The sequence below is a fragment of the Coregonus clupeaformis genome, chromosome 8 (assembly GCF_020615455.1).
Source record: "Coregonus clupeaformis isolate EN_2021a chromosome 8, ASM2061545v1, whole genome shotgun sequence".
Classification (NCBI taxonomy): Eukaryota; Metazoa; Chordata; class Actinopteri; order Salmoniformes; family Salmonidae; genus Coregonus; species Coregonus clupeaformis.
In genome coordinates this window covers 48,176,719-48,204,306 of record NC_059199.1, presented here as the reverse complement: position 1 = coordinate 48,204,306, position 27,588 = coordinate 48,176,719, and the positions used below count along the sequence as shown (strand labels likewise).

At 45.6% G+C, this 27,588-nt stretch overlaps 1 protein-coding gene across 1 annotated transcript; it reads left to right on the top strand.

Annotated features, from left to right (window-relative positions):
• The first annotated feature begins 15,326 nt into the window (after positions 1-15,326).
• On the top strand, positions 15,327-27,531 carry LOC121571868 (protein OSCP1). Its single transcript, XM_041883629.2, is given in 12 exon segments — positions 15,327-15,653; positions 16,433-16,462; positions 16,845-16,981; positions 16,983-17,000; positions 17,737-17,904; positions 18,821-18,901; positions 19,052-19,155; positions 20,012-20,140; positions 20,273-20,327; positions 26,136-26,275; positions 26,425-26,485; positions 26,940-27,531. Coding segments are annotated over 12 exon segments (1,173 nt in total). The 5' UTR covers positions 15,327-15,541; the 3' UTR covers positions 27,078-27,531.
• The last annotated feature ends 57 nt before the right edge of the window (positions 27,532-27,588 follow it).

Sequence of the window (27,588 nt, the reverse complement as noted above, 5' to 3'; positions counted from 1 at the left end):
AAAGGGCAAACCAGTGTTAGAATTTCATTCCGCAGAATGGATGCCGGACCTTGCATTTATGGTGGATGTTACAGAGCACCTGAATAACTTGAACAAACAGCTGCAAGGGCGCAACAAAGTTGTCACGCAGTATTATGACAGCATACGTTCTTTCAAGTTGAAGCTGTCATTGTGGGAGACGCAACTTGCCGGTGGTGATGCAGCTCACTTCCCCTGTCTGAAAAATGTGTGCGCGACCCAACATGTGGCAGACATGAAGCGGTTCAAAGATAAAATAACGGGACTGTTACGGGAGTTTGAGCAACGCTTTCAGATTTATGTTTATGTTTTTATGTTGATGTGCCATTGTTTTTAATTGATTTTATTTTATTTGTATATTTTTAACCTATTCTTGACTTTGTGGTTCTTGCACTTGTTTGGGGAACAGGATTTCATTATTTTTATCTACATTTCTGCCTGAGAAATGACACCCTGATATAGTTCTGTGATCTGTGATATACTTCTGTGAATCACTGAGGCATTGTGTGTTTGTGTGTTCTTTGTCCTCAGAACTTTCAAATAACTTGAGGTGTTTTATGATTAATAGTGATGTTGTGCTTTTGGACACTGTCCTCAGGCTCCAGCTTTATGTTTATATGTTTTTATGTTGATGTGCTATTGTTTTTAATTGATTTTATTTTATTTGTATATTTAACCTATTATTGACTCTGTGGTTCTTGCACTTGTTTGGGGAACAGGATTTCATTATTTGTATCTACATTTCTGCCTGAGAAATGACACCCTGATATAGTTATGTGATCTGTGAAACAGTTCTGTTAATCACTGAGGCATTGTGTGTTTGTGTGTTCTTTTTCTTTAAAATTTTCAAATAAACTTGACGTGTTTTATGATTAATAGTGATGTTGTGCTTGTACTATTTTGGACACACTGTCCTCAGGCTCCAGCTTTATGTTGTATGTTGATCGTATTAAAACAAAGAAAACAATCTGAAGTTGTTGTTTTTAAGTTATATATACCATGATTTTTCCGGTCCGGCCCACTTGGGAATAGATTTTCCTCCATGTGGCCCCTGAGCTAAAATGAGTTTGACACCCCTGTTGTAGAGCATGAACCTACAGGATCGGGTCACCGCCTTGATGTTAGCGGAGAACGACAGGGTGTTGTCCAGGGTCACGCCAAGGCTCTTCGCACTCTGGGAGGAGGACACAACGGAGTTGTCAACCGTGATGGCGAGATCATCGGCAAGACGGGAGGAAGAGCAGCTCCGTCTTGCCGAGGTTCAGCTTGAGGTGGTGATCCGTCATCCACACTGATATGTCTGCCAGACATGCAGAGATGCGATTCGCCACCTGGTTGTCAGTAGAGGGAAAGGAGAAGATTAGTTGTGTGTCGTCTGCGTAGCAATGATAGGAGATGCCATGTGAGGATATGACAGAGCCAAGTGACTTGGTGTATAGCGAGAATAGGAGAGGGCCTAGAACTGAGCCCTGGGGGACACCAGTAGTGAGAGCACGTGGTGCGGAGACAGATTCTCGCCATGCCACTTGGTAGGAGCAACCGGTCAGGTAGGACGCAATCCAAGAGTGAGCCGTGCCGGAGATGCCCAACTCGGAGAGGGTGGAGAGGAGGATCTGATGGTTCACAGTATCAAAGGCAGCAGACAGGTCTAGAAGGACAAGAGCAGAGGAGAGAGAGTTAGCTTTAGCAGTGCGGAGAGCCTCCGTGACACAGAGAAGAGCAGTCTCAGTTGAATGACCAGTCTTGAAACCTGACTGGTTTGGATCAAGAAGGTCATTCTGAGAGAGATAGCAAGAGAGTTGGCTAAAGACGGCACGCTCAAGAGTTTTGGAGAGAAAAGAAAGAAGGGATACTGGTCTGTAGTTGTTGACATCAGAGGGATCGAGTGTTGGTTTTTTGAGAAGGGGTGCAACTCTCGCTCTCTTGAAGACGGAAGGGACATAGCCAGCGGTCAAGGATGAGTTGATGAGTGAGGTGAGGTAAGGGAGAAGGTCACCGGAGATGGTCTGGAGAAGAGAGGAGGGGATAGGGTCAAGCGGACAGGTTGTTGGGCGGCCGGCCGTCACAAGTCGCAAGATTTCATCTGGAGAGAGAGGGGAGAAAGAAGTCAAAGCATAGGGTAGGGCAGTGTGAGCAGGACCAGCAGTGTCATTTGACTTAACAAACGAGGATCGGATGTCGTCAACCTTCTTTTCAAATTGGTTGACGAAGTCATCCACAGAGAGGGAGGAGGGGGGAGGGGGAGGAGGATTCAGCAGGGAGGAGAAGGTGGCAAAGAGCTTCCTAGGGTTAGAGGCAGATGCTTGGAATTTAGAGTGGTAGAAAGTGGCTTTAGCAGCAGAAACAGATGAAGAAAATGTAGAGAGGAGGGAGTGAAAAGATGCCAGGTCCGCAGGGAGTCTAGTTTTCCTCCATTTCCGTTCGGCTGCCCGGAGCCCTGTTCTGTGAGCTCGCAATGAGTCGTCAAGTCACGGAGCAGGAGGGGAGGGCCGAGCTGGCCGGGAGGATAGGGGACATAGAGAGTCAAAGGATGCAGAAAGGGAGGAGAGGAGGGTTGAGGAGGCAGAATCAGGAGATTGGAGGGCGAAGGATTGAGCAGAGGGAAGAGATGATAGGATGGAAGAGGAGAGAGTAGCAGGAGAGAGAGAGCGAAGGTTGCGACGGCGCATTACCATCTGAGTAGGGGCAGAGGGAGTAGTGTTGGAGGAGAGCGAGAGAGAAAAGGATACAAAGTAGTGGTCGGAGACTCGGAGGGGAGTTGCAGTGAGATTAGTAGAAGAACAGCATCTAGTAAAGATGAGGTCAAAAGAGGAGAGGAGTGGAAAGAAGGAGGCAGAGAGAAATGAGTCAAAGGTAGACGTAGGGAGGTTGAAGTCACCCAGAACTGTGAGGGGTGAGCCATCCTCAGGAAAGGAACTTATCAAGGCGTCAAGCTCATTGATGAACTCTCCAAGGGAACCTGGAGGGCGATAAATGACAAGGATGTTAAGCTTGAATGGGCTAGTGACTGTGACAGCATGGAATTCAAATGAGGAGATAGACAGATGGTTCAGGGGATAAAGAGAGAATGTCCACTTGGGAGAGATGAGGATTCCTGTGCCACCACCCCGCTGAGCAGATGCTCTCGGGGTATGCGAGAACACATGGTCAGACGAGGAGAGAGCAGTAGGAGTAGCAGTGTTTTCAGTGGTTATCCATGTTTCCGTCAGCGCCAAGAAGTCGAGGGACTGGAGGGTAGCATAGGCTGAGATGAACACTGCCTTGTTGGCCGGAGACCTGGAACTCCACGTGGGTCATGCGTGCAGGGACCACCAGGTTAGAGAGGCAGCAGCCACGCGGTGTGAGGCGTTTGTATAGCCTGTGCGGAGAGGAGAGAACAGGGATAGACAGAGGCATAGTTGACAGGCTACAGAAAATGGCTACAATAATGCAAAGGAGATCGGAATGAAATGAACTAAACATCTGGGAAAGCGAGAGAGCGGGGCCTCCCTCACTTACGTTTCACTGAAACACTCAAATATAACTCCCAACTTCCACCTCAGAAACTATAATTGTTGTAAACTACAGCGGTTCAATGTTTTCTAGGAATAGACTAACTTCGTTTATTCAGCTAGCTAACTTGGTACAGTATTCTTCCGTGAAAACCGTCCAGGGCACCTAGTCATATGATGCCACAGCCAACTAGCATGCCGGCCTCCAACAACACGGTTTAGCACCAATACTCAGCCACAACAAACCACCAGTGTGTCAACACGCCAAGCAGATCATTCGTGTCCGTGTCTAACGTTGTGGGTTAGTCCCGACAGCTTGAGCGAGTCCGTCGTCAACTTATTCAGCCAGTTAGTTAGCTAGAATAGTTAGCATACTAGCTAGCCATTGCTTTCTGCCAACGAAGCCATTGCTTTCTGCAATTCACCTTTCAGCAGCACAATAACCTAAAACACAAGGCCAAATCTACACTGGAGTTGCTTACCAAGAAGACAGTGGCTGAGATACAGTTTTGACTTAAATCTACTTGAAAAATCTATGGCAAAACCGGAAAATGGTTGTCTAGCAATGATCAACAACCAATTTGACAGAGCTTGAAGAATTTTGAAAAGAATAATGGACAAATGTTGTACAATCCAGGTGTGGAAAGCTCTTAGAGACTTACCATAAAGACTCACAGCTGTAATCGCTGCCAAGGTGCTTCTACAAAGTATTGACTTAGTGGTGTGAATACTTATGTAAATGAGATATTTCTGTATTTCATGGAAGGCTGGGTGGGAGGAAGAGAGGGATTTGGACACATGGTAAATAAAAATTTTAAAAAGATCACTATTTATTACTGGCATCTTATAGTAGATACTAATGCTCTGCCATAAGTGACTATCCAGTTTTTTTCTCTTTCATTTCTTGAATGCTAAGCCATCTTGGAACACATCAGTTGGGCTGCGTTTGGACGGGCGGCCCGATTCTGGTCTTTTTTTCACTGGTTGGTCTTTTGACCAAGCAGATCAGCTCTGAGAAAGATCTGATGTGAAAATGTCTGGTGTGGTTGGTCTGGGGACTGATTTGTGGAAAGGATATCAGAATTGGACTACCTATGTAAACGCAGCCTTTGTATCTAACTATTTATGTTGATATTATACATTGTTTATATATTTTGTTTTTGTAGCAGCTCTTCTACATACATATACAGTGGGGAGAACAAGTATTTGATACACTGCCGATTTTGCAGGTTTTCCGACTTACAAAGCATGTAGAGTTCTGTAATTTTTATCATAGGTACACTTCTACTGTGAGAGATGGAATCTAAAACAAAAATCCAGAAAATCACATTGTATGATTTTTAAGTAATGAATGTGCATTTTACTGCATGACATAAGTATTTGATACATCAGAAAATAACTTAATATTTGGTACAGAAACCTTTGTTTGCAATTACAGATATCATACGTTTCCTGTAGGTCTTGACCAGGTTTGCACACACTGCAGCAGGGATTTTGGCCCACTCCTCCATACAGACCTTCTCCAGATCCTTCAGGTTTTGGGGCTGTCGCTGGGCAATACGGACTTTCAGCTCCCTCCAAATATGTTTTATTGGGTTCAGGTCTGGAGACTGGCTAGGCCACTCCAGGACCTTGAGATGCTTCTTACGGAGCCACTCCTTAGTTGCCCTGGCTGTGTGTTTCGGGTCGTTGTCATGCTGGAAGACCCAGCCACGACCCATCTTCAATGCTCTTACTGAGGGAAGGAGGTTGTTGGCCAAGATCTCGCGATACATGGCCCCATCCATCCTCCCCCTCAATACGGTGCAGTAGTCCTGTCCCTTTTGCAGAAAAGCATCCCCAAAGAATGATGTTTCCACCTCCATGCTTCACGGTTGGGATGGTGTTCTTGGGGTTGTACTCATCCTTCTTCTTCCTCCAAACACGGCGAGTGGAGTTTAGACCAAAAGCTATATTTTTGTCTCATCAGACCACATGACCTTCTCCCATTCCTCCTCTGGATCATCCAGATGGTCATTGGCAAACTTCAGACGGGCCTGGACATGCGCTGGCTTGAGCAGGGGGACCTTGCGTGCGCTGCAGGATTTTAATCCATGACGGCGTAGTGTGTTACTAATGGTTTTCTTTGAGACTGTGGTCCCAGCTCTCTTCAGGTCATTGACCAGGTCCTGCCGTGTAGTTCTGGGCTGATCCTTCACCTTCCTCATGATCATCGATGCCCCACGAGGTGAGATCTTGCATGGAGCCCCAGACCGAGGGTGATTGACCGTCATCTTGAACTTCTTCCATTTTCTAATAATTGCGCCAACAGTTGTTGCCTTCTCACCAAGCTGCTTGCCTATTGTCCTGTAGCCCATCCCAGCCTTGTGCAGGTCTACAATTGTATCCCTGATGTCCTTACACAGCTCTCTGGTCTTGGCCATTGTGGAGAGGTTGGAGTCTGTTTGATTGAGTGTGTGGACAGGTGTCTTTTATACAGGTAACGAGTTCAAACAGGTGCAGTTAATACAGGTAATGAGTGGAGAACAGGAGGGCTTCTTAAAGAAAAACTAACAGGTCTGTGAGAACCGGAATTCTTACTGGTTGGTAGGTGATCAAATACTTATGTCATGCAATAAAATGCAAATTAATTACTTAAAAATCATACAATGCGTCTCTCACAGTTGAAGTGTACCTATGATAAAAATTACAGACCTCTACATGCTTTGTAAGTAGGAAAACCTGCAAAATCGGCAGTGTATCAAATACTTGTTCTCCCCACTGTACCTCCCGAGTGGCACAGTGGTCTAAGGCACTGCATCGCAGTGCTAGCTGTGCCACTAGAGATCCTGGTTCGTATCCAGGCTCTGTCGTAGCAGGCCGCGACCGGGAGACCCATGGGGCGGCGCACAATTGGCCCAGCGTTGTCCAGGGTAGGGGAGGGAATGGCCAGCAGGGATGGACAGTGGGGGGAAAAAGTATTTAGTCAGCCACCAATTGTGCAAGTTCTCCCACTTAAAAAGATGAGAGAGGCCTGTAATTTTCATCATAGGTATACGTCAACTATGACAGACAAAATGAGAAGAAAAAAAATCCAGAAAATCACATTGTAGGATTTTTAATGAATTTATTTGCAAATTATGGTGGAAAATAAGTATTTGGTCAATAACAAAAGTTTCTCAATAATTTGTTATATACCCTTTGTTGGCAATGACACAGGTCAAACATTTTCTGTAAGTCTTCACAAGGTTTTCACACATTCCTCCATGCAGATCTCCTCTAGAGCAGTGATGTTTTGGGGCTGTCGCTGGGCAACACGGACTTTCAACTCCCTCCAAAGATTTTCTATGGGGTTGAGATCTGGAGACTGGCTAGGCCACTCCAGGACCTTGAAATGCTTCTTACGAAGCCACTCCTTCGTTGCCCGGGCGGTGTGTTTGGGATCATTGTCATGCTGAAAGACCCAGCCACGTTTCATCTTCAATGCCCTTGCTGATGGAAGGAGGTTTTCACTCAAAATCTCACGATACATGGCCCCATTCATTCTTTCCTTTACACGGATCAGTCGTCCTGGTCCCTTTGCAGAAAAACAGCCCCAAAGCATGATGTTTCCACCCCCATGCTTCACAGTAGGTATGGTGTTCTTTGGATGCAACTCATCATTCTTTGTCCTCCAAACACAACGAGTTGAGTTTTTACCAAAAAGTTCTATTTTGGTTTCATCTGACCATATGACATTCTCCCAATCCTCTTCTGGATCATCCAAATGCACTCTAGCAAACTTCTGGACATGTACTGGCTTAAGCAGGGGGACACGTCTGACACTGCAGAATTTGATTCCCTGGCGGCGTAGTGTGTTACTGATGGTAGGCTTTGTTACTTTGGTCCCAGCTCTCTGCAGGTCATTCACTAGGTCCCCCTGTGTGGTTCTGGGATTTTTGCTCACCGTTCTTGTGATCATTTTGACCCCACGGGGTGAGATCTTGCGTGGAGCCCCAGATCGAGGGAGATTATCAGTGGTCTTGTATGTCTTCCATTTCCTAATAATTGCTCCCACAGTTGATTTCTTCAAACCAAGCTGCTTACCTATTGCAGATTCAGTCTTCCCAGCCTGGTGCAGGTCTACAATTTTGTTTCTGGTGTCCTTTGACAGCTCTTTGGTCTTGGCCATAGTGGAGTTTGGAGTGTGACTGTTTGAGGTTATGGACAGGTGTCTTTTATACTGATAACAAGTTCAAACAGGTGCCATTAATACAGGTAACGAGTGGAGGACAGAGGAGCCTCTTAAAGAAGAAGTTACAGGTCTGTGAGAGCCAGAAATCTTGCTTGTTTGTAGGTGACCAAATACTTATTTTCCACCATAATTTGCAAATAAATTCATTAAAAATCCTACAATGTGATTTTCTGGAGAAAAAAATTCTCTATTTGTCTGTCATAGTTGACGTGTACCTATGATGAAAATTGCAGGCCTCTCTCATCTTTTTAAGTGGGAGAACTTGCACAATTGGTGGCTGACTAAATACTTTTTTCCCCCACTGTAGCTCAGTTGGTAGAGCATGGCGTTTGCAATGCCAGGGTTGTGGGTTCGATTCCCACGGGGGGAGGGCCAGTATGAGAAAAAAAAATAATAATAATAATGTATACACTCACTAACTGTAAGTTGCTCTGGATAAGAGATAAATGACTAAAAATGTAAATGTAAAATATAAATGATTGTACCTTTTGTATGACCTTATCATAAAATAACATGTATTTTTTTAAATAAATAAAAATCAAATGGAAAGGTTACATGCATACATTTATAAGAGGGTATAACTAATCACATTAGAGACTTGAATTAATTTCCAGGTGTCCAGGTGAATCATCATTAAAACAAGCAGTACTATGCATTATAACCTGTAGGTGTCACTGTGTGTTTAAATACGGGTTTCTGAAAGGCCCTTCACTATTTTATTAAACTTATTGATGGGGAACAGACCCTTAGACAGAGCCAAGCACAGATTTTTCAGTAACCATCAGATTAGTTTATTCCAACTGCAACATGTAAAAGTTTTGCTTTCCTATTTAAACATGCAGTTAATATACAAAATACCACATAGTAGACAATTGTTTTACTGTTTGAAGGGAAGATTTGAGATTGTATTTATTGTTGTGGGGTTTTAGATGTGATTCTTCTTTACTGAGGTTGATTGGACAATAATTGCTTTTTAAAATCTCATTAATGTTTTTCATGGCATCTCTTCTTTATTTTTCCATTAGGCTCCTTGGGCTCCCCTTGGGGTTCAGGCCCAGGTCCTGCTGGTTCAGACTCTGCTGGTTCAGACTCTGCTGGTTCAGACTCTGCTGGTTCAGGCTGTTCTGGGTGTTCAGATGAACCACTTCCTGTTTATCTCAATGATGTTCTGGATGAGGTTTGGACTGGGAAAGTCCATGCTGATTACCCCCAAGCAGTCTGGTTTGTTAGAGCCTGTTTGTAGTTCAACTATGAGCTTATTGAGCTGACCATTAACCACTTTGGCCACAGTTTTAGGGCTTTTGAAAATGGCTGTGGCGGAGGAATTGGTCAGTGCCATTGCATGACCACAATTCCCTTCAGCTTCTTTCAGATGTTTTGTGATCTTCTTCATTTTGTTTTCAATGTCTTTGAATGTGTCGTCGCCTGTGACAAAAGTGTTATGGTTAAGGATTCCAACATTGAAATTGGTACTCTGCACAAAGATGATCTTCCCCCTTGCCTCTTGCATTTTGGGGACAAATATCTTTGACCATACTTTATCTTCAGAATTCTCAATCAATGTTTTGATCAATTTTCCAGCTTTTTTCATGCTCATTCCTTGCAGCGTCACTCTCAAAAGCACAGACTCACTTCCATGTTTGTCCAAGAACTCCCACAGAATGTTCAGCACCTCATGGAACTTGGTGTGTTTTAAATGCCCATCCATGACATCAAGGATGTCGTGGAACATACTGGCCTCTACACGTATATATCAAAGTACCGCAATCCTGCTTTCAGCTGGTACTCCAAGGTCCAAGCCTGACACTGTATAAGTGGTCCACCGTACAAAGTTAGGCTCTCATGAGTTCCGGGGATAGTAACAGCTGAAAGGAGTTTGTCATCAGGTATAGACTCCATCCACTTTTCCTTATAAGAGTTTTTATTAAGCTTTGAGTCGTCACTAAAACCTGAACCTGAACCACAAGCAGTTGTGAAAATCCTAAAAGGGAAGAGACATCATAACATCACATTTTTGTCAACCTACATTAATTAAATTATAATGTAATTTTGCTTTCTATGAAGAACAAATAACTTACTTACAAAGGGAGAAGACATAGGCATAGAGGGAAGCCCATGGTTGTGGTATTCCCAATAAAGCCAATCTGGGAAAGGAAAGAGTGGATGCACTTGTCCCATGAACTGTATAGTAATGACAAGCACCATACAAAAAGTTAATTTACAAAACATGCATCTTTTAATAACCATATCCCATTTTAAAATCCAAACTATATCCCATTCAAAAGCTGTTACAAACACTATGAAAGTAATCTGACTTATTAAAATATCCTGCTCAGTAATTTTCAATCAGCCAATTTGTCCATGATATATACTGAGTGTACAAAGCATTAGGAACATCTTCCTAATATTGAGTTGCACCCCCTTTTGCCCTCAGAACAGCCTCAATTCGTCAGGGTATGGACTACAAGGTGTCAAGTGTTCCACAGGGATCATGTTGATTCCAATGCTTCCCAAAGTTGTGCTGATAACCTAATACACACTGGAATGGAGTAAGGTTAGTGGAGGAGTGAGTTTTGGGCCATCTCTGCCCAGGGGAGGAAAACCGACCACTCCCCCCACCGGTCCTGGCAATACGACCTCAGAAACCTACCCACCTCCTGGTTGACTCTCTCCACCTGCCCGTTACTTTCGGGGTGAAACCCTGAGGTCAGGCTGACCGAGACTCCCAGACGTTCCATGAACGCCCTCCAAACCCTCGAGGTGAACTGGGAACCCCGATCAGACACTATATCCTCAGGTAACCCATAGTGCCGGAAGACGTGTGTAAATAGGGCCTCAGCAGTCTGTAGGGCCGTAGGGAGACCGGGCAGAGGAATGAGGCAGCAGGACTTAGAAAACCAATCCACAACGACCAGGATCGTGGTATTCCCTTGTGAGGGAGGAAGATCCGTCACGAAATCCACTGATAGGTGGGACCACGGTCGTTGTGGAACGGGTAGGGGTTGCAATTTCCCTCTGGGCAGGTGTCTAGGAGCCTTACACTGGGCGCACACCGAGCAGGAGGAAACATAAACCCTCACGTCCTAAGCTAAGGTGGGCCACCAGTACTTCCCACTGAGACAATGCACTGTCCGACCGATACCAGGATGACCAGAGGAGGGTGACGTGTGAGCCCAATAGATCAACCGATCGCGGACCTCCAGCGGGACGTACACACGACCCTCTGGACACTGGGGAGGAGTGGGTTCGTTACGCAACGCCCGCTCGATGTCCGCGTCCACCTCCCACACCACCGGTGCCACCAGACACGACGCCGGAAGTATGGGAGTGGGCTCCACGGAATTCTCCTCCGTGTCATACAGTCGGGACAGAGCATCTGCCTTAGCATTCTGGGAACCTGGCCTGTACGAAAGGGTGAGAAACATTGACCACCTTGCCTGGCGAGGGTTTAATCTCTTCGCCGCCCGGATGTACTCCAGATTGCGGTGGTCAGTCAAAATGAGAAAAGGGTGGTTAGCCCCCTCAAGCCAATGTCGCCACGCTTTCAGGGCTTGGACCACGGCCAACAGCTCTCGGTCCCCCACATCATAGTTGCGCTCCGCCGGACTGAGCTTCTTAGAAAAGAACGCACAGGGGCAGAGCTTGGGTGGTGTGCCCGAGCGCTGGGAAAGTACAGCACCTATCCCAGCCTCCGACGCGTCCACCTCAACCATGAAGGCCAAGGAGGGATACGGATGAGCCAGCACTGGAGCCGAGGTAAACAGGTTCTTCAGATGATTGAACGCCCTGTCCGCCTCAGCTGACCACCGCAGACGCACCGGTCCCCCCTTCAGCAACGAGGTAATGGGAGCCGCTACCTGACCAAAGCCCCGGATAAACCTCCGGTAGTAATTGGCAAACCCCAAAAATTGCTGCACCTCCTTCACCGTGGTTGGAGTCGGCCAATTCCGCACGGCCAAAATGCGGTCACTTTCCATTTTCACCCCAGACGCGGATATGTGGTACCCTAGGAAGGAGATGGACTCCTGAAAGAACAGGCATTTCTCCGCCTTGGCATACAGGTCATGCTTCAACAGTCATCCAAGTACTTTACGCACCAGGGACACATGCTCGGCCCGTGTAGCGGAGTATATAAGAATGTCATCAATATACACCACTACACCCTGTCCATGCAGATCCCTGAAAATCTCATCGACAAAGGCTTGGAAGACTGATGGAGCATTCATCAACCCGTATGGCATGACGAGGTACTCATAGTGTCCTGAGGTATTGCTGAAAGCCGTCTTCCACTCATCTCCCTCCCGAATACGCACCAGATTGTACGCGCTCCTGAGATCCAATTTCGTGAAGATGCGTGCCCCGTGCAGTGATTCCGTCATACATGCTATCAGAGGTAAGGGATAGCTGTACTTGACAGTGATCTGATTAAGCCCATGGTAATCAATGCACGGGCGTAACCCACCATCCTTCTTCTTCACGGAAAATAAACTTGAGGAAACAGGTGAAGTGGAAGGCCGAATGTATCCCTGTCTCAGAGATTCGGAGACATATGTTTCCATAGCCTCCTTCTCCGCCTGTGACAGAGGATACACGTGACTCCAGGGAAGTGCAGAGCCTACCTGGAGATTTATCGCACAATCCCCCGGACGATGGGGTGGTAATTTAGTTGCCCTCTTCTTACTGAAGGCGAGAGCCAAATCGGCATACACTGCAGAGACCTGGTTTGGACTCTCCACCGTAGTAGCCCCCAAGGAAACCCCTACACACCTCCCTGAGCACTGACTGGACCATCCCTTGAGAGCCCTCTGTTGCCAGGAAATAGTGGGATCATGAGTGGTTAACCAGGAAGTCCCAACACTACAGGATACGCAGGAGAATCAATCAGATAGAGACTAATCCTCTCCTCATGACCCCCCTGCGTCCTCATTAAGAGTGGAGCGGTAACCTCCTGATTAGACCTTACCCTAGCGGGCGACTATCTAATGCGTGGACAGGGAAGGGCACATCAACACGAACAGTAGGAATCCTAACTATGAGAATATTGACGATCAATAAAATTCCCAGCTGCGCCTGAATCTACTAGCGCCTTATGCTGGGAATGAGGAGAAAAACTCTGGAAACACAACCTCTATACACAACTGACCAACAGGGAGCTCTGGGTGAGTCGGGTGCCTACTCACCTGAGATGGTCGACCAGTGCTCTGTTTACTGCCTCGACTCCCTGGGGACCCTCCCCAGCACCGACCCACAGTGTGTCCTCTGCGGCCACAGTTGGTGCAGGGGATGGCCCCTCTCCTGGTCTCCCTAAGCGCAGCACCTCCGAGCTCCATGGGGGTAGAGTCGGAGGTGCTGGGGGATGGAATGAATGGGCCCTGATCAGAACGTCCGTGGGTCTCCAACAGGTTATCCAGCCTGATGGACATCTCCACCAGTTGGTCCAGGTTGAGATTGGAATCCCTGCAGGCCAGTTCCCGCCAAACGTCCTCCCTTAGGCTGCACCAATAGTGGTCGATCAGGGCCCTCTCATTCCTTCCGGCGCTGGCTGCCAACGTCCTGAACTCCAGCGCAAAATCCTGGGCGCTCCTCCTCTCCTGTCGTAGGTGGAACAGACGCTCGCCTGAAATCCTTGTAGCGGACCGATGCAGCGTCAATTCCTCCCCACTCGGCGTTGGCCCACTCGAGTGCCTTCCCCGACAGACAGGAGATGAGGGCGGACACGCTCTCGTATCCCGAGGGCGCCGGGTGAATGGTTGCCAGGTAGAGCTCTACCTGGAGAAGGAAACCCTGACACCCGGCTGGTGTACCGTCATATGCCCTCTGGAGCGAGAGCCGAATCCCACTGGGCCCAGGTGGAGAAGGGGTGGACTGTGGTATGGGTGGTAGAGTGGTTGGAGGAGGTGTGGAAAGGCCACCTCTCTCCCAACGGTCCATAGTATTCATCACCCTCTCCATGGCGGTGCCGAGCGCCTGGATGATACTCTCCTGTCGTTGAAATCGTTCCTCCATCGAGTCGGGCTGTACCTGCTGACTCCATAGATGGTGCGTGGTTCTGTAACGAGTGTCAGTGTAATGCGGTGGATCGAAGTCAGGCGCAGGACACAGAACTCGAAGAAACGTACTTTACTGAAAATGAGTAAAGAAAACAACACAGAAATACCTCCAAACAGGAAGGAACTAACCTGCTCACCAATGACACACGAAAAGAAAAACAACCACGCACAAAACACATTGGGAGCCACTGGGTTAAATAGGGAAGGCGTGATTACTATAATGGGCAACAGGTGTGTGACATTAGACAACAGGTGCAACATAGAAACATAGAACATAGATCGGCAGTAGCTAGTATTCCGGTGACGACGAACGCCGCAGCCTGCCCGAGCAAGGAAGAGGGGCAGCATCGGCAGAATCCGTGACACATACATATTCCATGTCTCAATTGTCTCAGGTTAAAGAAGGATTTTTATGCCTTCTCTCCTCCCCTTCATCTACACTGATTGAAGTGGATTTAACAGGTGACATCAATAAGGGATCATAGCTTTCACCTGGATTCACCTAATTTTTTGTCTGTGACATTTCCTTACCTGTAAAGGGTGTTTTATAGTCCTCTAATCCCCCAGTTTGTAGCAAAGGTTGACTGTGATCCTGTTTGTGAAACCGTCTCTTGGATAACTGACTGTAAGACTATTAGGAGTAAACCCACACTGCTCTGTGGCTCACAAATGTACATAAAATATATTAGGAATGTGCATCATTCACTGTACATGTCCCGCCCTAAGTCACACACTAATACGTTCCATGATACTGTACTGTAATAAATTAATATCAGTTCCAAAGAATGCATAAATGATGACTATGAGAGAGTTGTGGGACAATATGACTTTGGAATGGTTCCTTTTAGCGATACAGAAACATGATGAGTAGACAAAATAATTAAACTGTAATGTTTGAGTGCTGATCTCCCCTTTTATGATCATGGAAATACGAGCCAGTCATGAATGCAAGTATTTTCATATTGTAACACAGCCATCAGTGGCATGAAAGAAGCTATTCATTGCAATGTTTGATTTCAGTTTATAAAACTTTTCTGGTCATTCTTATGACTCCTCAACAACAGGGACCATGCTTATATTCAACTTGTATTTTATATTTCGAATAGTCACTATTTATAAGTAACAGTTTTTTTTTTAGGTTTGGCTAGATCAGCCCCCACCAGATAATGTCCTGTCAAAAAATTATCTCAATGGACAAATTTGTTTCAAAGGGCATATCATGCTATAAGAAAGCTGGATCATGGAAAGGTTAACCTCGTCCCCAGAGCAGGCTGGTGGGCGAGATTATGGAAAGGTTACTTGCTTCAGTGTTAGACTGCGTTATCATTTTTAACCTATATTACCAGTAAGTACATCAACCGTAATGTGTGGATTTTCATCCAAATATTGTTCAAAATCCTAGTTGTAACCACAGAGATCCTATGTAATTATATGGTTGTAACCAGCTCTGGTTGTAATCACTGGAAAGATGGTGGTTGGGCTATGATGTGGTTCAATTTGTCTGATTGGTTGTGTTCTGCTGTGCCACGTGATTTTGAGCGAATCAAGTAGCTACCTGTCATGCGCACATGCTCAATTTGTGATTGAAGAGGTTGAAGAACCCACCGACCACCTGGATTAAGCTAATTTAAACGGTCGATTTTAGCCTTTTGACATTATGCATTTACTACAAGGTTAGCAGATAGATAGTTATCCACAGTCTCAGTACAGCACGGTACACCAATACAGAAAGGGAGCTAGCTAGCTAGCTAATCCTCTGTTTCTACAAGATGTCTATGAGGACACTTCCTCTGGTTTTTATTAACCTCGGTGGAGAAATGCTCTATATTCTGGACCAACGTCTTCGGGCTCAGAATACCGCCGATGATAATACACAGAAAGGTAATCTGTAACTAGATTAGCATAGCTAGCTACTGAAGTCATGTTAGCAGCCCACACAGTAGGCTGGCAATTAATCCTGACCCTTTCTAATTAGCCTAACTAGTTAGATGACTACCCTCAACCACAGTAGTCACAGATTAATAGGGGAAACGTATTCATCTGTGCCGGGGTAGGCAACCCTGGTCCTGGAGTGCCGCACTTCATGTTTTGATTTAACCAACCTGGAATCTTTGAACTGATCAATTAGCTCAGTTGGTCAGGTGTGGTGCCTCGTTAAATCCTGCAGTACCTGCGGCCCTCCAGGAACAGCGTTGCCTACCCCAGATCTGGGCAATTCGGTAACAGAGTGATGCTGAGACTCAGATGTTTCACTTTTAAAATGTATGTCAAACAAAAACCAATGATTGCAAAGTTAAACAAACAGTAAAGCTCTATGCACAATGACTACTGTTAACAATTTCAACAGAACATTTTACAAAAACACATTTACTTAAAGAACAGTGCAGATGCAAAGTTTGGTAACAGAATTATGGTTTGGGCTGCCATTCTGTTACCAACCTTTGCATCTGCACTGTTCAAGTAAATGTTTTTTTTTAAATAGTCTCAGCATCACTCTGTTACCATGTCACTCTGTTACTTTGCCCATCTTTAAACCTATGAGTTAATTAAAGTATATTTGGTGTAGTAGCAGTTTGAATTTAACCATCTTCCCCCCCTTAACATATTATATTTGTCCCCTCCTTGACATGTGTATTTCCCTAAACATCACTTTATTGCAGGTGTATGGTCAGAGGACGACAGAAAAAGAGGTATCGTCCTAGCCAGTCAGATCCCTCTCCCCATGTATCCTAGCTGTAGCCTATATCCTGTACTACTGTATTATTAGTCAGTGTAGCCTAGGTCCAATACATTAGTGAAAGATGTGACTGGTTCAGAAAGCTTGTCATACAAGACAGCACTGCAATTATATGATGTTCAACAATCTTATATATTGGACATGCGTTGAATTTATAAAATTAATTATTGCTGTGTCACATTTGCTCAATTTTAGATTCCTTTCTGTACCTCCATTTTATCACCTTTTTTTAATCACCTAAAATGCATTCATAACCAAATAGTTTAACTTTTTTTTTTTTTTTTTATCCTTCATAAATTAACTGTGTTTCTGTCTCTGTCCTATCATGTCTATAGTTATGAATGACATTGTTGCCACCATGTTCAATAAGGCCTTTATGGAGGAACTGCTGAAGCCTCAGGACCTCTACAGTCATGGGGCTCTGAGAAGAGTGCTAACACGACTAGCCCATGCCTCCATCATGAGGCTCAACCCCCGCCAGCATGGATAGGGTAGGCAACATACTGTAGACTATAGCCCCTAATTCGAATAATCAAAGCTTAGAAATTACTTGGTGATTTAAAGCCTCCATGCAGTCTGTTTTAATGTAATTTTTAAATAATCGCTGTATGGCTAATAAATAACTTTATTTCATGAAAATAACGGCAAATTTATTTTCATTTTTTGACATTTAAATGCTTAGTCTGATCGTGTGGCCTTGTTGATACAAATTTAAATATATTTACATACACAGCCCTGATTGGCGGATAGAATTGACCCTACCCAGCTATCCCCTTCAAAGTAGGAGGATACATATGCAAATAAAAGATGACTGGTCATTGGTCAGAATAATCAGATCAGATTGTGATGTCATGCTATGGACCAAAAACCCCATCCCACCTGAACAAGCTGAAATTCCAGGAATTATTTTCAAAAAGCTCTTGCATTAAAAGGGCATTATCATTTTCACAATTTCAGAGTGTTACGTCGACCTCAGAGTGTAAATAATATATATAATAATCAAACAGGAAAAATACGTTTTTCACTGCACTGCCCCTTTAAATCAGCTGTGTAGTGCTAGGGGAAAAACTAAATGTGAAACGCTGCGTCATATCCCTTTTAGCCTCGACCCCTAGGCCCGTCAACAGGCCCCTTTCAAATATGAGGAAATTAGAAAGATACTATTCATCATATTTTGCATTTAACATGCTGTCATTTGTGTTTTCTGTTATCTGCTGTTTTCTGTAGCTTTATGAATTGATGGTGATGGCTTTCAAATACCAACTCCTGCTATGTCCACGTCCCAGAGACCTGCTGATTATTTCATACAATCACATAGACACCATCCGGGAGTTTGTGAGAGACACCCCCAGTGTTCTCAACCAAGTGGACGAGACACACCGAAAGATCATTGAGGTAGGGGCCTGTCACTGGCACTCTATTCCCTATATAGTGCACTACTTTTGATGAGGGCCCATATAGCCATTTTTTTTTTTACAAGCAAGTGTCATGTTCGAGTGATCTGTGTGCATGCTCGCAACAAAAAGCCCTGTAGCAGATAGCTATACACTGATGTCGGGACCTTGACAAACTTAGCACTGAGTGAGTGATGACCATGAGAACACAAGACTGATGGCTATAGCTATGCTCAACAAGTATTTTATTCTTCTGGCTTATCAAGCTCTATTTGTGATATTTTGCCTCGCTAGATTGCTAGGTAATCAATCCTCTGATTACATCTGTGATGTTGTAGACGATAACCATCTGATTACATGTTTCAAAACTTGCATGAGCTGCATCTGGAGTCAGATGTGATCTTATTTACTTCTATGTAAACAAAAATGGTTTCTGAACCGGAACTGCACACTCAACTTTTCATGACACGGCTGGGAAATGGGTCTATAGGGCTCTGGTCAAAAGTAGTGCACTATGTAGGGAATTGGGTGCAGCCTGATTCATTGTGCTCCCGAGTGGCGCAGCGGTCTAAGGCACTGCATCTCAGTGCTTGAGGCGTCACTACAGACCCCCTGGTTCTATTCCAGGCTGTATCACAACCGGCCGTGATTGGGAGTCCCATTGGGCGGCGCACAATTGGCCCAGCGTTCTCTGGGTTTGGCCGGTGTAGGCCGTCATTGTAAATAAGAATTTGTTCTTAACTGACTTGCCTAGTTAAATAAAGATATAAAAAAAGAAATGGTGACAGATTACATGCATGCTTTACCTAAACTACAGAAAGATGATGGCCTTCATCTGCTGTCTCACCCACGTCCTGCTTGTGATGCCAAGCTAAGTCTGATGTACCCTTTTTTTCTACTCTTCCTGTTTGCTAAAGGTGTACACACCCTTGTCTGATGGGGAATTTCAACTCCTCCGACAAACGCTTCTCATATTCCTTCAAGACATGCATGTCAGGGTAAGTCCCTTTTTATCTTTATCGGCTGTTGAAAACTAAAGAATGTTATTTCTGTATAAAATACAATTATTTCCATGCAAATAGAGTATTTTGACCGATTCTGCTGTTGAAAAAAACGAACGGAAAAAACATGAGTATTGTCTCTACCAGGTATCACTTTTCCTCAAGAATAAAGTACAGAATCCCAATGGACGCTTTGCTCTCTCGACCACAGGCCCAGTGCCCCATGGGATAGAAGTCCCTGGGTTAATCAGGTAATCTACTTAGCAGTAGCCAATGTGGAGTCGCCAGAAAACGCTAAGATCTGGTTTTCAGGGATATAGAATTTTCAACCTAACTTCCATTTCCCCTGAAAAACGGAAGTGGGAACTCCGCTCAGGCTTCTTTCCACACCTGCTACGTTAGGTTAACTTGGCAGTAACGCGACAAGGGGGTGTTAAACATATTTGAACCACTAGTTAACGGATCAACTCTATCTGGTCTCCATGAGTAGTGTTATGATGAGTTTCTCAGGTATCAAGTAATTTAGAATGTAAGGATATACTTATACACTTTTGGTGGGGAGGTCATATAAGATATTTAATAGGTACCATGGTTCGTTATAACAGAAGACATAGCTTTGCCTCTTGCTATTCCGAACTCACCTAGAACAAAGAACATATCTCAGCTTATATACACTCTGTTACACGTTTCTTCACGAACATCTGGTACCCATCAGTGGGCACTCCCTCCTTTGATGTTATTACCCTTTACCCCAAGTCAGTGTATCCTGTCCATCAATCATTCTAAGATCAACATCAGTAATCTCCTTTGACATAAGGAATGCAGACTCTGTGGCACCAAGTCACTTATCCACTAACTCTAACCTTGTTTCCCATAACACTATAAAAACCTCATCAAGTAGTGACTGAGAGGTCATATAGAAATGCATGTAAAGGCCAAGAGGAATTTTATTGACGGTCATGCATTGCATGCTACAGTTAGTGGTAGTATTTTTGATAGTCTGTTCCTTTTTCTACTAGCTCCCTTTTTTAGATGCGTTTCAACCTGAAGACATCAATGTAACCAATCTGAATTCAGGGTTTCATCTCTGACTTCCTGTTATCACAGGATGTTTAGTAGTAATGGGAAGGAGTGGAAGAGATGGGAGTTCCCCACTGGAGGCAGTTACACCAGCTCCATCCGAGTGGGCTCCTTTGAGCGGTTTGGGGATAGAGTCATCCGAATTGGGACAAATATGTAAGTAGCTACCTACTTCACCTGGCATGGAGGCTCGACCATTAAAATGCCTCAAAAAGCCTGGGTAGGGAGTTGGAAATCTATATTGGCTGTTTGTTTTAAAACCGATATGTATCTGTTGAATTCTAACAGGTACAGTGTGACTCAACCAGAAGAAACTCACACATCCGAGAACTATTCTCAAAAGGTAGAACCCTGAACACACTTCATTCAACTTAACATGCCCTCATTTTTGTCATCAGGGACAGTATGTATAATGTATCTGAGTAGGGGTGCTGATTTAGGATCAGTTTAGCCTTTTAGGACCTGATCCTAGCACTCCTACTCTAAAAGGCTTGATCCATACAGCCCCAGGTATGCATGCTTACAAGCACAGTAAAGACTGCTGCCCTCTTAAGGCACTAGCACTTACTGTACAATTATTTTACTTTTTCATACTGGTCCACCTTGGGAATTGAACCCACAACCCTGGCATTGCAAGGGACATGCTCTACCAACTGATTCACACGGGACTTACTCTCCATGGGGGGCAGTAAGCCCAAGTAACCCAGGATGCATCCCAAATGGCATCCTATTCCCTATATAGTGTCATTTGGGATGCATCCCCACTATATATATATATATATATATATATCTCTCGAACGAAAAAATTAAGAGACCACTGTAAAAATATGTTTCTCAGGTTTTACTATTTATAGGTATGTGTTTGGGTGAAATTAACAATTTTGTTTTATTCTATAAACTACTGACAACATTTCTCCCAAATTCCAAATAAAAATATTGTCATTTAGAACATTTATTTGAAAGAAAATGAAAACTGGTCAAAATAACAAAAGATGCAGTGTTGTTAGACCTCGAATAATGCAAAGAAAATAAGTTCAGGTTCATTTTAAACAACACAGTACTAATGTTTTAATTTAGGAAGAGTTCAGAAATCAATATTTGGTGGAATAACCCTGATTTTCAATCACAGCTTTCATGCGTCTTGGCATGTCTCCACCAGTCTTTCACATTGATGTTGGGTGACTTTATGGCACTCCTGGCAGAAAAATTCAAGCAGCTCGGCTTTGTTTGATGGCTTGTGACCATCCATCTTCCTCTTGATCACATTCCAGAAGTTTTCAATGGGGTTCAGGTCTGGAGATTGGGCTGGCCATGACAGGGTCTTGATCTGGTGGTCCTCCATCCACACCTTGATTGACCTGGTTATGTGGCATGGTGCATTGTTCTGCTGGAAAAACCAATCCTCAGAGTTGGGGAACAATGTCAGAGCAAAATGAAGCAAGTTTTCTTCCAGGACAACCTTGTACGTGGCTTGATTCACAAATACAAATCTGCCCGACTCCAGCCTTGCTGAAGGACCCCCAGATCATCACCGATCCTCCACCAAATTTCACAGTGGGTGCGAGGCACTGTGGCTTGTAGGCCTCTCCAGGTCTCCGTCTAACCATTAGACGACCAGGTGTTGGGCAAAGCTGAAAATTGGACTCCAGTCCTCTAAGGTCAAATCCTTATGGTATTTTGCAAACCTCAGCCTGGCTCTTCTTTGCTTCTCATTGATGAAGGGCTTTTTTCTAGCTTTGCACGACTTCAGCCCTGCCCCTAGGAGCCTGTTTCGAGCCGTCCCTCGCCGTGCACTTCACCCCAGCTGTCGTTTGCCATTCTTTTTTGTATGTCACTTGATGTCATCCTACGATTGTTGAGTGACATTCGAATGAGTTGGCGGTCATCCCGGTCAGTAGAGTCGTTTTCACCCTCTGCCAGTCTGTAGCTTTGTTGTCCCTAATGTCTGCTGCTTGACCTTGTTCTTATGAACCGCCGTCTTTGACATTTTAAGGATGGAAGCAACCTGACGCTCACTGTATCCCTCTGCCAGTAAAGCCAGAATTGAACCCTTCTTTTCCTCACTCAAAACTTTCCTTTTCAACTCTTTTGGCATGGTCAAAAGTAATTTTTTGATTAATATTACTTTTGAGGTACTATTAGCACTGTTTTTTCCATCCAGCTGGTCCTATTGCAAGAGGATAGTGATGACCACAGCAGTGGTTTTTATACATTTCCTTGTTAAATAAGATTTGGTTCAGGTGATCACCTAATCATTACCTAATTCAGTAGAATGAGGTGTGCCTGTGTTGGAATTCAACAGACACTGGAATGGCTGTCATGCATGTAGAGATGCTGATTTAAGAAACATTTGCAGTGGTCTCTTAATTCTTTCCAGATATACAGTGAGGGAAAAAAGTATTTGATCCCCTGCTGATTTTGTACGTTTGCCCACTGACAAAGACATGATCAGACTCTAATTTTAATGTAGGTTTATTTGAACAGTGAGAGACTGTCACACTCTGGTTCTAGGACTGTGTGTTAGAGCCAGGGTGTATCTCATTTGGTGGTGTTGGGGTTGGGTGAGTTTCATTTTGTTTGTGTTTAGTGGTGATTGGTCAATGACTCCCAATCGGAGGTAACGAGTGTCAGCTGTCGGCTCGTTATCTCTGATTGGGAGCCATATATATACTGTTGTGTTTCACTGTTTGTTTGTGGGTTTTTGTTCTATGTTCAGTCTATGTACTGAGGACGTTACGGATCGTGTTTTTGTTTTGTCGTTATTTCAACATTAAAGTCATGTTCACTCCCAACGCTGCGCTTTGGTCGTATTTCATAGGCGATCGTGACAGAAAAACCCACCAAGACCAGACCAAGCAGCGTGTCCAGGAGCTGAAGGGCGATAATTGGAAACAGAGGAGCGAGAATTGGGCGAGAATGATGGAGGCCTGGTCCACGGAGAGGAGAGACCCCCAGAAAATTTTTTAGGGGGGCTCACGACGTCGGGGCAGCAGGTGTACGGGTTGGAGGAGTGCAGGAGGTTGGCAGATATGGCCGCCAGTTTAAGGGGGCCACTGGTTACGAAGGGGATGGAAAGTGTGGAGGCACGGCGAGAGGTACTGGGGGTGTTTCCAGTCCGGTCCGGCCCGTTCCTGATCCCCGTGTAGGGCCAGGGGTGTGTGTCCCCAGTGCGGTTCTGCCTGTCCCTGCTCAACGCACCGAGCCTACGGGGTGCGTCGTCAGCCCTGTCCAGCCAGAGCCGTCCGCCAGACAGGATCAGCCAGAGCCTTCCGCCAGACAGGATCAGCCAGAGCCTTCCGCCAGACAGGATCAGCCAGAGCCTTCCGCCAGCCATGAGCAGCCAGATCCTTCCGCCAGCCATGAGCAGCCAGATCCGTCAGCCAGCCACGAGCAGCCAGATCCGTCAGCCATCCACGAGCAGCCAGATCCGTCAGCCAGCCATGAGCAGCCAGATCCGTCAGCCAGCCATGAGCCGGCCAGCCAGGATCCGTCAGAGCCGTCCCAGCCAGGATCCGCCAGCCGTCCAGCCAGGATCCGCCAGAGCCGTCCAGCCGGGATCCGCCAGAGCCGTCCAGCCGGGATCCGCCAGAGCCTTCCAGCCAGGATCCGCCAGAGCCGTCCCAGCCGGGATCCGCCAGAGCCGTCCAGCCGGGATCCGCCAGAGCCTTCCAGCCAGGATCCGCCAGAGCCGCCCAGCCGGGATCCGCCAGAGCCTTCCAGCCAGGATCCGCCAGAGCCGTCCCAGCCGGGATCCGCCAGAGCCGTCCAGCCGGGATCCGCCAGAGCCTTCCAGCCGGGATCCGCCAGAGCCGTCCAGCCAGGATCCGTCAGAGCCGTCCAGCCGGGATCCGTCAGAGCCGTCCCAGCCGGGATCCGCCAGAGCCTTCCAGCCAGGATCCGCCAGAGCCGTCCAGCCGGGATCCGCCAGAGCCTTCCAGCCAGGATCCGCCAGAGCCGTCCAGCCGGGATCCGCCAGAGCCGTCCCAGCCGGGATCCGCCAGAGCCTTCCAGCCAGGATCCGCCAGAGCCGTCCAGCCAGGATCCGTCAGAGCCGTCCAGCCGGGATCCGCCAGAACCGTCCAGCCGGGATCCGCCAGAGCCGTCCAGCCAGGATCCACGCACCAAGCCAGGGGCGCGTGTCGTCAGTCCGGTTCCGGCCAGCGGGGCTAGACAGGCCCAGGGGTACTTTGGGGGGTTGGAGAGGAAGTGGGGAGGAAGCCCGGAGCCGGAGCCGGAGCCGAGGAGGAATGCCCACCCAGCCCTCCCCTGTTTGCTTGTAGTTAGGCGCGGTCGCAGTCCGCGCCTTTGGGGGGGGGTACTGTCACACTCTGGTTCTAGGACTGTGTGTTAGAGCCAGGGTGTATCTCATTTGGTGGTGTTGGGGTTGGGTGAGTTTCATTTTGTTTGTGTTTAGTGGTGATTGGTCAATGACTCCCAATCGGAGGTAACGAGTGTCAGCTGTCGGCTCGTTATCTCTGATTGGGAGCCATATATATACTGTTGTGTTTCACTGTTTGTTTGTGGGTTTTTGTTCTATGTTCAGTCTATGTACTGAGGACGTTACGGATCGTGTTTTGTTTTGTCGTTATTTCAACATTAAAGTCATGTTCACTCCCAACGCTGCGCTTTGGTCGTATTTCATAGGCGATCGTGACAGAGACAGAATAACAACAACAAAAATCCAGAAAAACGCATGTAAAAAATGTTATAAATTGATTTGCATTTTAATGAGGGAAATAAGTATTTGACCCCTCTGCAAAACATGACTTAGTACTTGGTGGCAAAACCCTTGTTGGCAATCACAGAGGTCAGACGTTTCTTGTAGTTGGCCACCAGGTTTGCACACATCTCAGGAGGGATTTTGTCCCACTCCTCTTTGCAGATCTTCTCCAAGTCATTAAGGTTTCAAGCCTGACGTTTGGCAACTCGAACCTTCAGATCCCTCCACAGATTTTCTATGGGATTAAGGTCTGGAGACTGGCTAGGCCACTCCAGGACCTTAATGTGCTTCTTCTTGAGCCACTCCTTTGTTGCCTTGGCCGTGTGTTTTGGGTCATTGTCATGCTGGAATACCTATCCACGACCCATTTTCAATGCCCTGGCTGAGGGAAGGAGGTTCTCACCCAAGATTTGACGGTACATGGCCCGTACATGGCCCCGTCCATCGTCCCTTTGATGCGGTGAAGTTGTCCTGTCCCCTTAGCAGAAAAACACCCCCAAAGCATAATGTTTCCACCTCCATGTTTGACGGTGGGGATGGTGTTCTTGGGGTCATAGGCAGCATTCCTCCTCCTCCAAACACGGCGAGTTGAGTTGATGCCAAAGAGTTCAATTTTGGTCTCATCTGACCACAACACTTTCACCCAGTTCTCCTCTGAATCATTCAGATGTTCATTGGCAAACTTCAGACGGGCCTGTATATGTGCTTTCTTGTGCAGGGGGACCTTGCGGGCGCTGCAGGATTTCAGTCCTTCACGGAGTAGTGTGTTACCAATTGTTTTCTTGGTGACTATGGTCCCAGCTGCCTTGAGATCATTGACAAGATCCTCCGGTGTAGTTCTGGGCTGATTCCTCACCGTTCTCATGATCATTGCAACTCCACGAGGTGAGATCTTGCATGGAGCCCCAGGCCGAGGGAGATTGACAGTTCTTTTGTGTTTCTTCCATTTGCGAATAATCACACCAACTGTTGTCACCTTCTCACCAAGCTGCTTGGCGATGGTCTTGTAGCCCATTCCATCCTTGTGTAGGTCTACAATCTTGTCCCTGACATCCTTGGAGAGCTCTTTGGTCTTGGCAATGGTGGAGAGTTTGGAATCTGATTGATTGATTGCTTCTGTGGACAGGTGTCTTTTATACAGGTAACAAACTGAGATTAGGAGCACTCCCTTTAAGAGTGTGCTCCTAATCTCAGCTTGATACCTGTATAAAAGACACCTGGGAGCCAGAAATCTTTCTGATTTGAGAGGGGGTCAAATACTCATTTCCCTCATTAAAATAAACCTACCATTAAAATTATAGACTGATAATTTCTTTGTCAGTGGGCAAATGTACAAAATCAGCAGGGGATCAAATACTTTTTTCCCTCACTGTGTGTATATATATATATATATATATATATATATATACACACACACTCATTGTTCCACAGGTGAACTCCGAACCCAACCTCCTGGCTAAAGAGGAGCTGAACCTGCTGGCTCGACTGCTGGGTGGAATGGAGGTTCAGAACCGAAACACTGAAACAGGGTTCCAGGTCAACCTCTTTGACACAGACCAAGAAGAAGAGGCGTGAGTTCTATCTCTCACTACTAGTGCCTTAGTTCTTTGTTTAACAGTGATTGTGATACACATTGCAGCATCTTGATCATCTATAATTTGGTTTGATCAGAGCAAGTAATTGGTATGTGTGAAGGTATGATATTTGTCTTCTTCTACAGCGGAGCATCAGGAGGGAATGGGGATCAGTCATTCGAAGTGATTAATATTCAAGCAACACAGGTATGATGGTATTGAGTGATTTCATAGCTATTACACACACCGCACCAAACGCGATCTGCTGTTCATCTGGCGTTTTGTTCGCCGCAGTGTGTTTTAGGGACTGCTGACATTTTCGAGCGATTCTACATGTCGATCGGTTTGCACTCGGTTTGTAAATTACGGCTGGCACTCTGTTCAGAGGTGCTAAGTACTCTCGGCCAGCAAACGCTACCTGTGTGTCCGTGCCTTAAGTTATTATAACATATCTGTGGTGCACAAAATAGCCCGGCAACCTAGCATCAGACTGACAAACCAAAGATCACCATGTCATTGGTGTGTATTCCTGCTCAGCTCTCTTACAATCTCCACTAAACCCCATTTAAGCTAAACAGCATATCTGTATCAAGCAACAATTGTAGTTCATTATCGTACTGCTTATGCATCAAATTACGTTTTTTTTTTTTCTTCCTCTCAGGATGTACAGGTCAACACAGAACTGGCTCGGATCGCGGGAGAGTTTACCGGGGAGCCTGAACAGACTGAATCGCCGGAGGGACCAAGCAACAAGGGGGACGACCTGCTGGCCATGATGGATGAACTTATTGAACTATAATGTTGATTATGATGAGGTTTTGGTGGGTGGAGCTATACAATCAGTATTGTAGTTTGGGCAAGATACCTAATGTAGTTTGGGTGCCTAATGTTACTGTGGGTATCCACTATACTGCTGCTGGTCAATCAATGCTTACATACACAAACTCAACATTACCTCTTATGCCCGTTGTTGGACCAAAGTTTAATAATGTATTACTTTAGTCAACCTTTTCATCCATCTGGTGGTGCTATTCTGGTTTGTAGATTATATTTATACCGTATAATATTATATTGAGTGCAAAACCAAAAGTGAAGCATGAGGCTGTAAAAATAAATGAAAATTATTGTAGATATGAATAGCTGTTATGTTGTACATATCTCTGTATATTTGTAATGTAGATGATTCTATGAAGAAAATCTTGTGTGTGTGTGTATATATAGAATATTTATATATATAGTATGTATGAAAGTTTTATTTTCGTAATCAGTGGCACCAGTTTATTTTGGGGAATTATCTACCAGTCATTGAA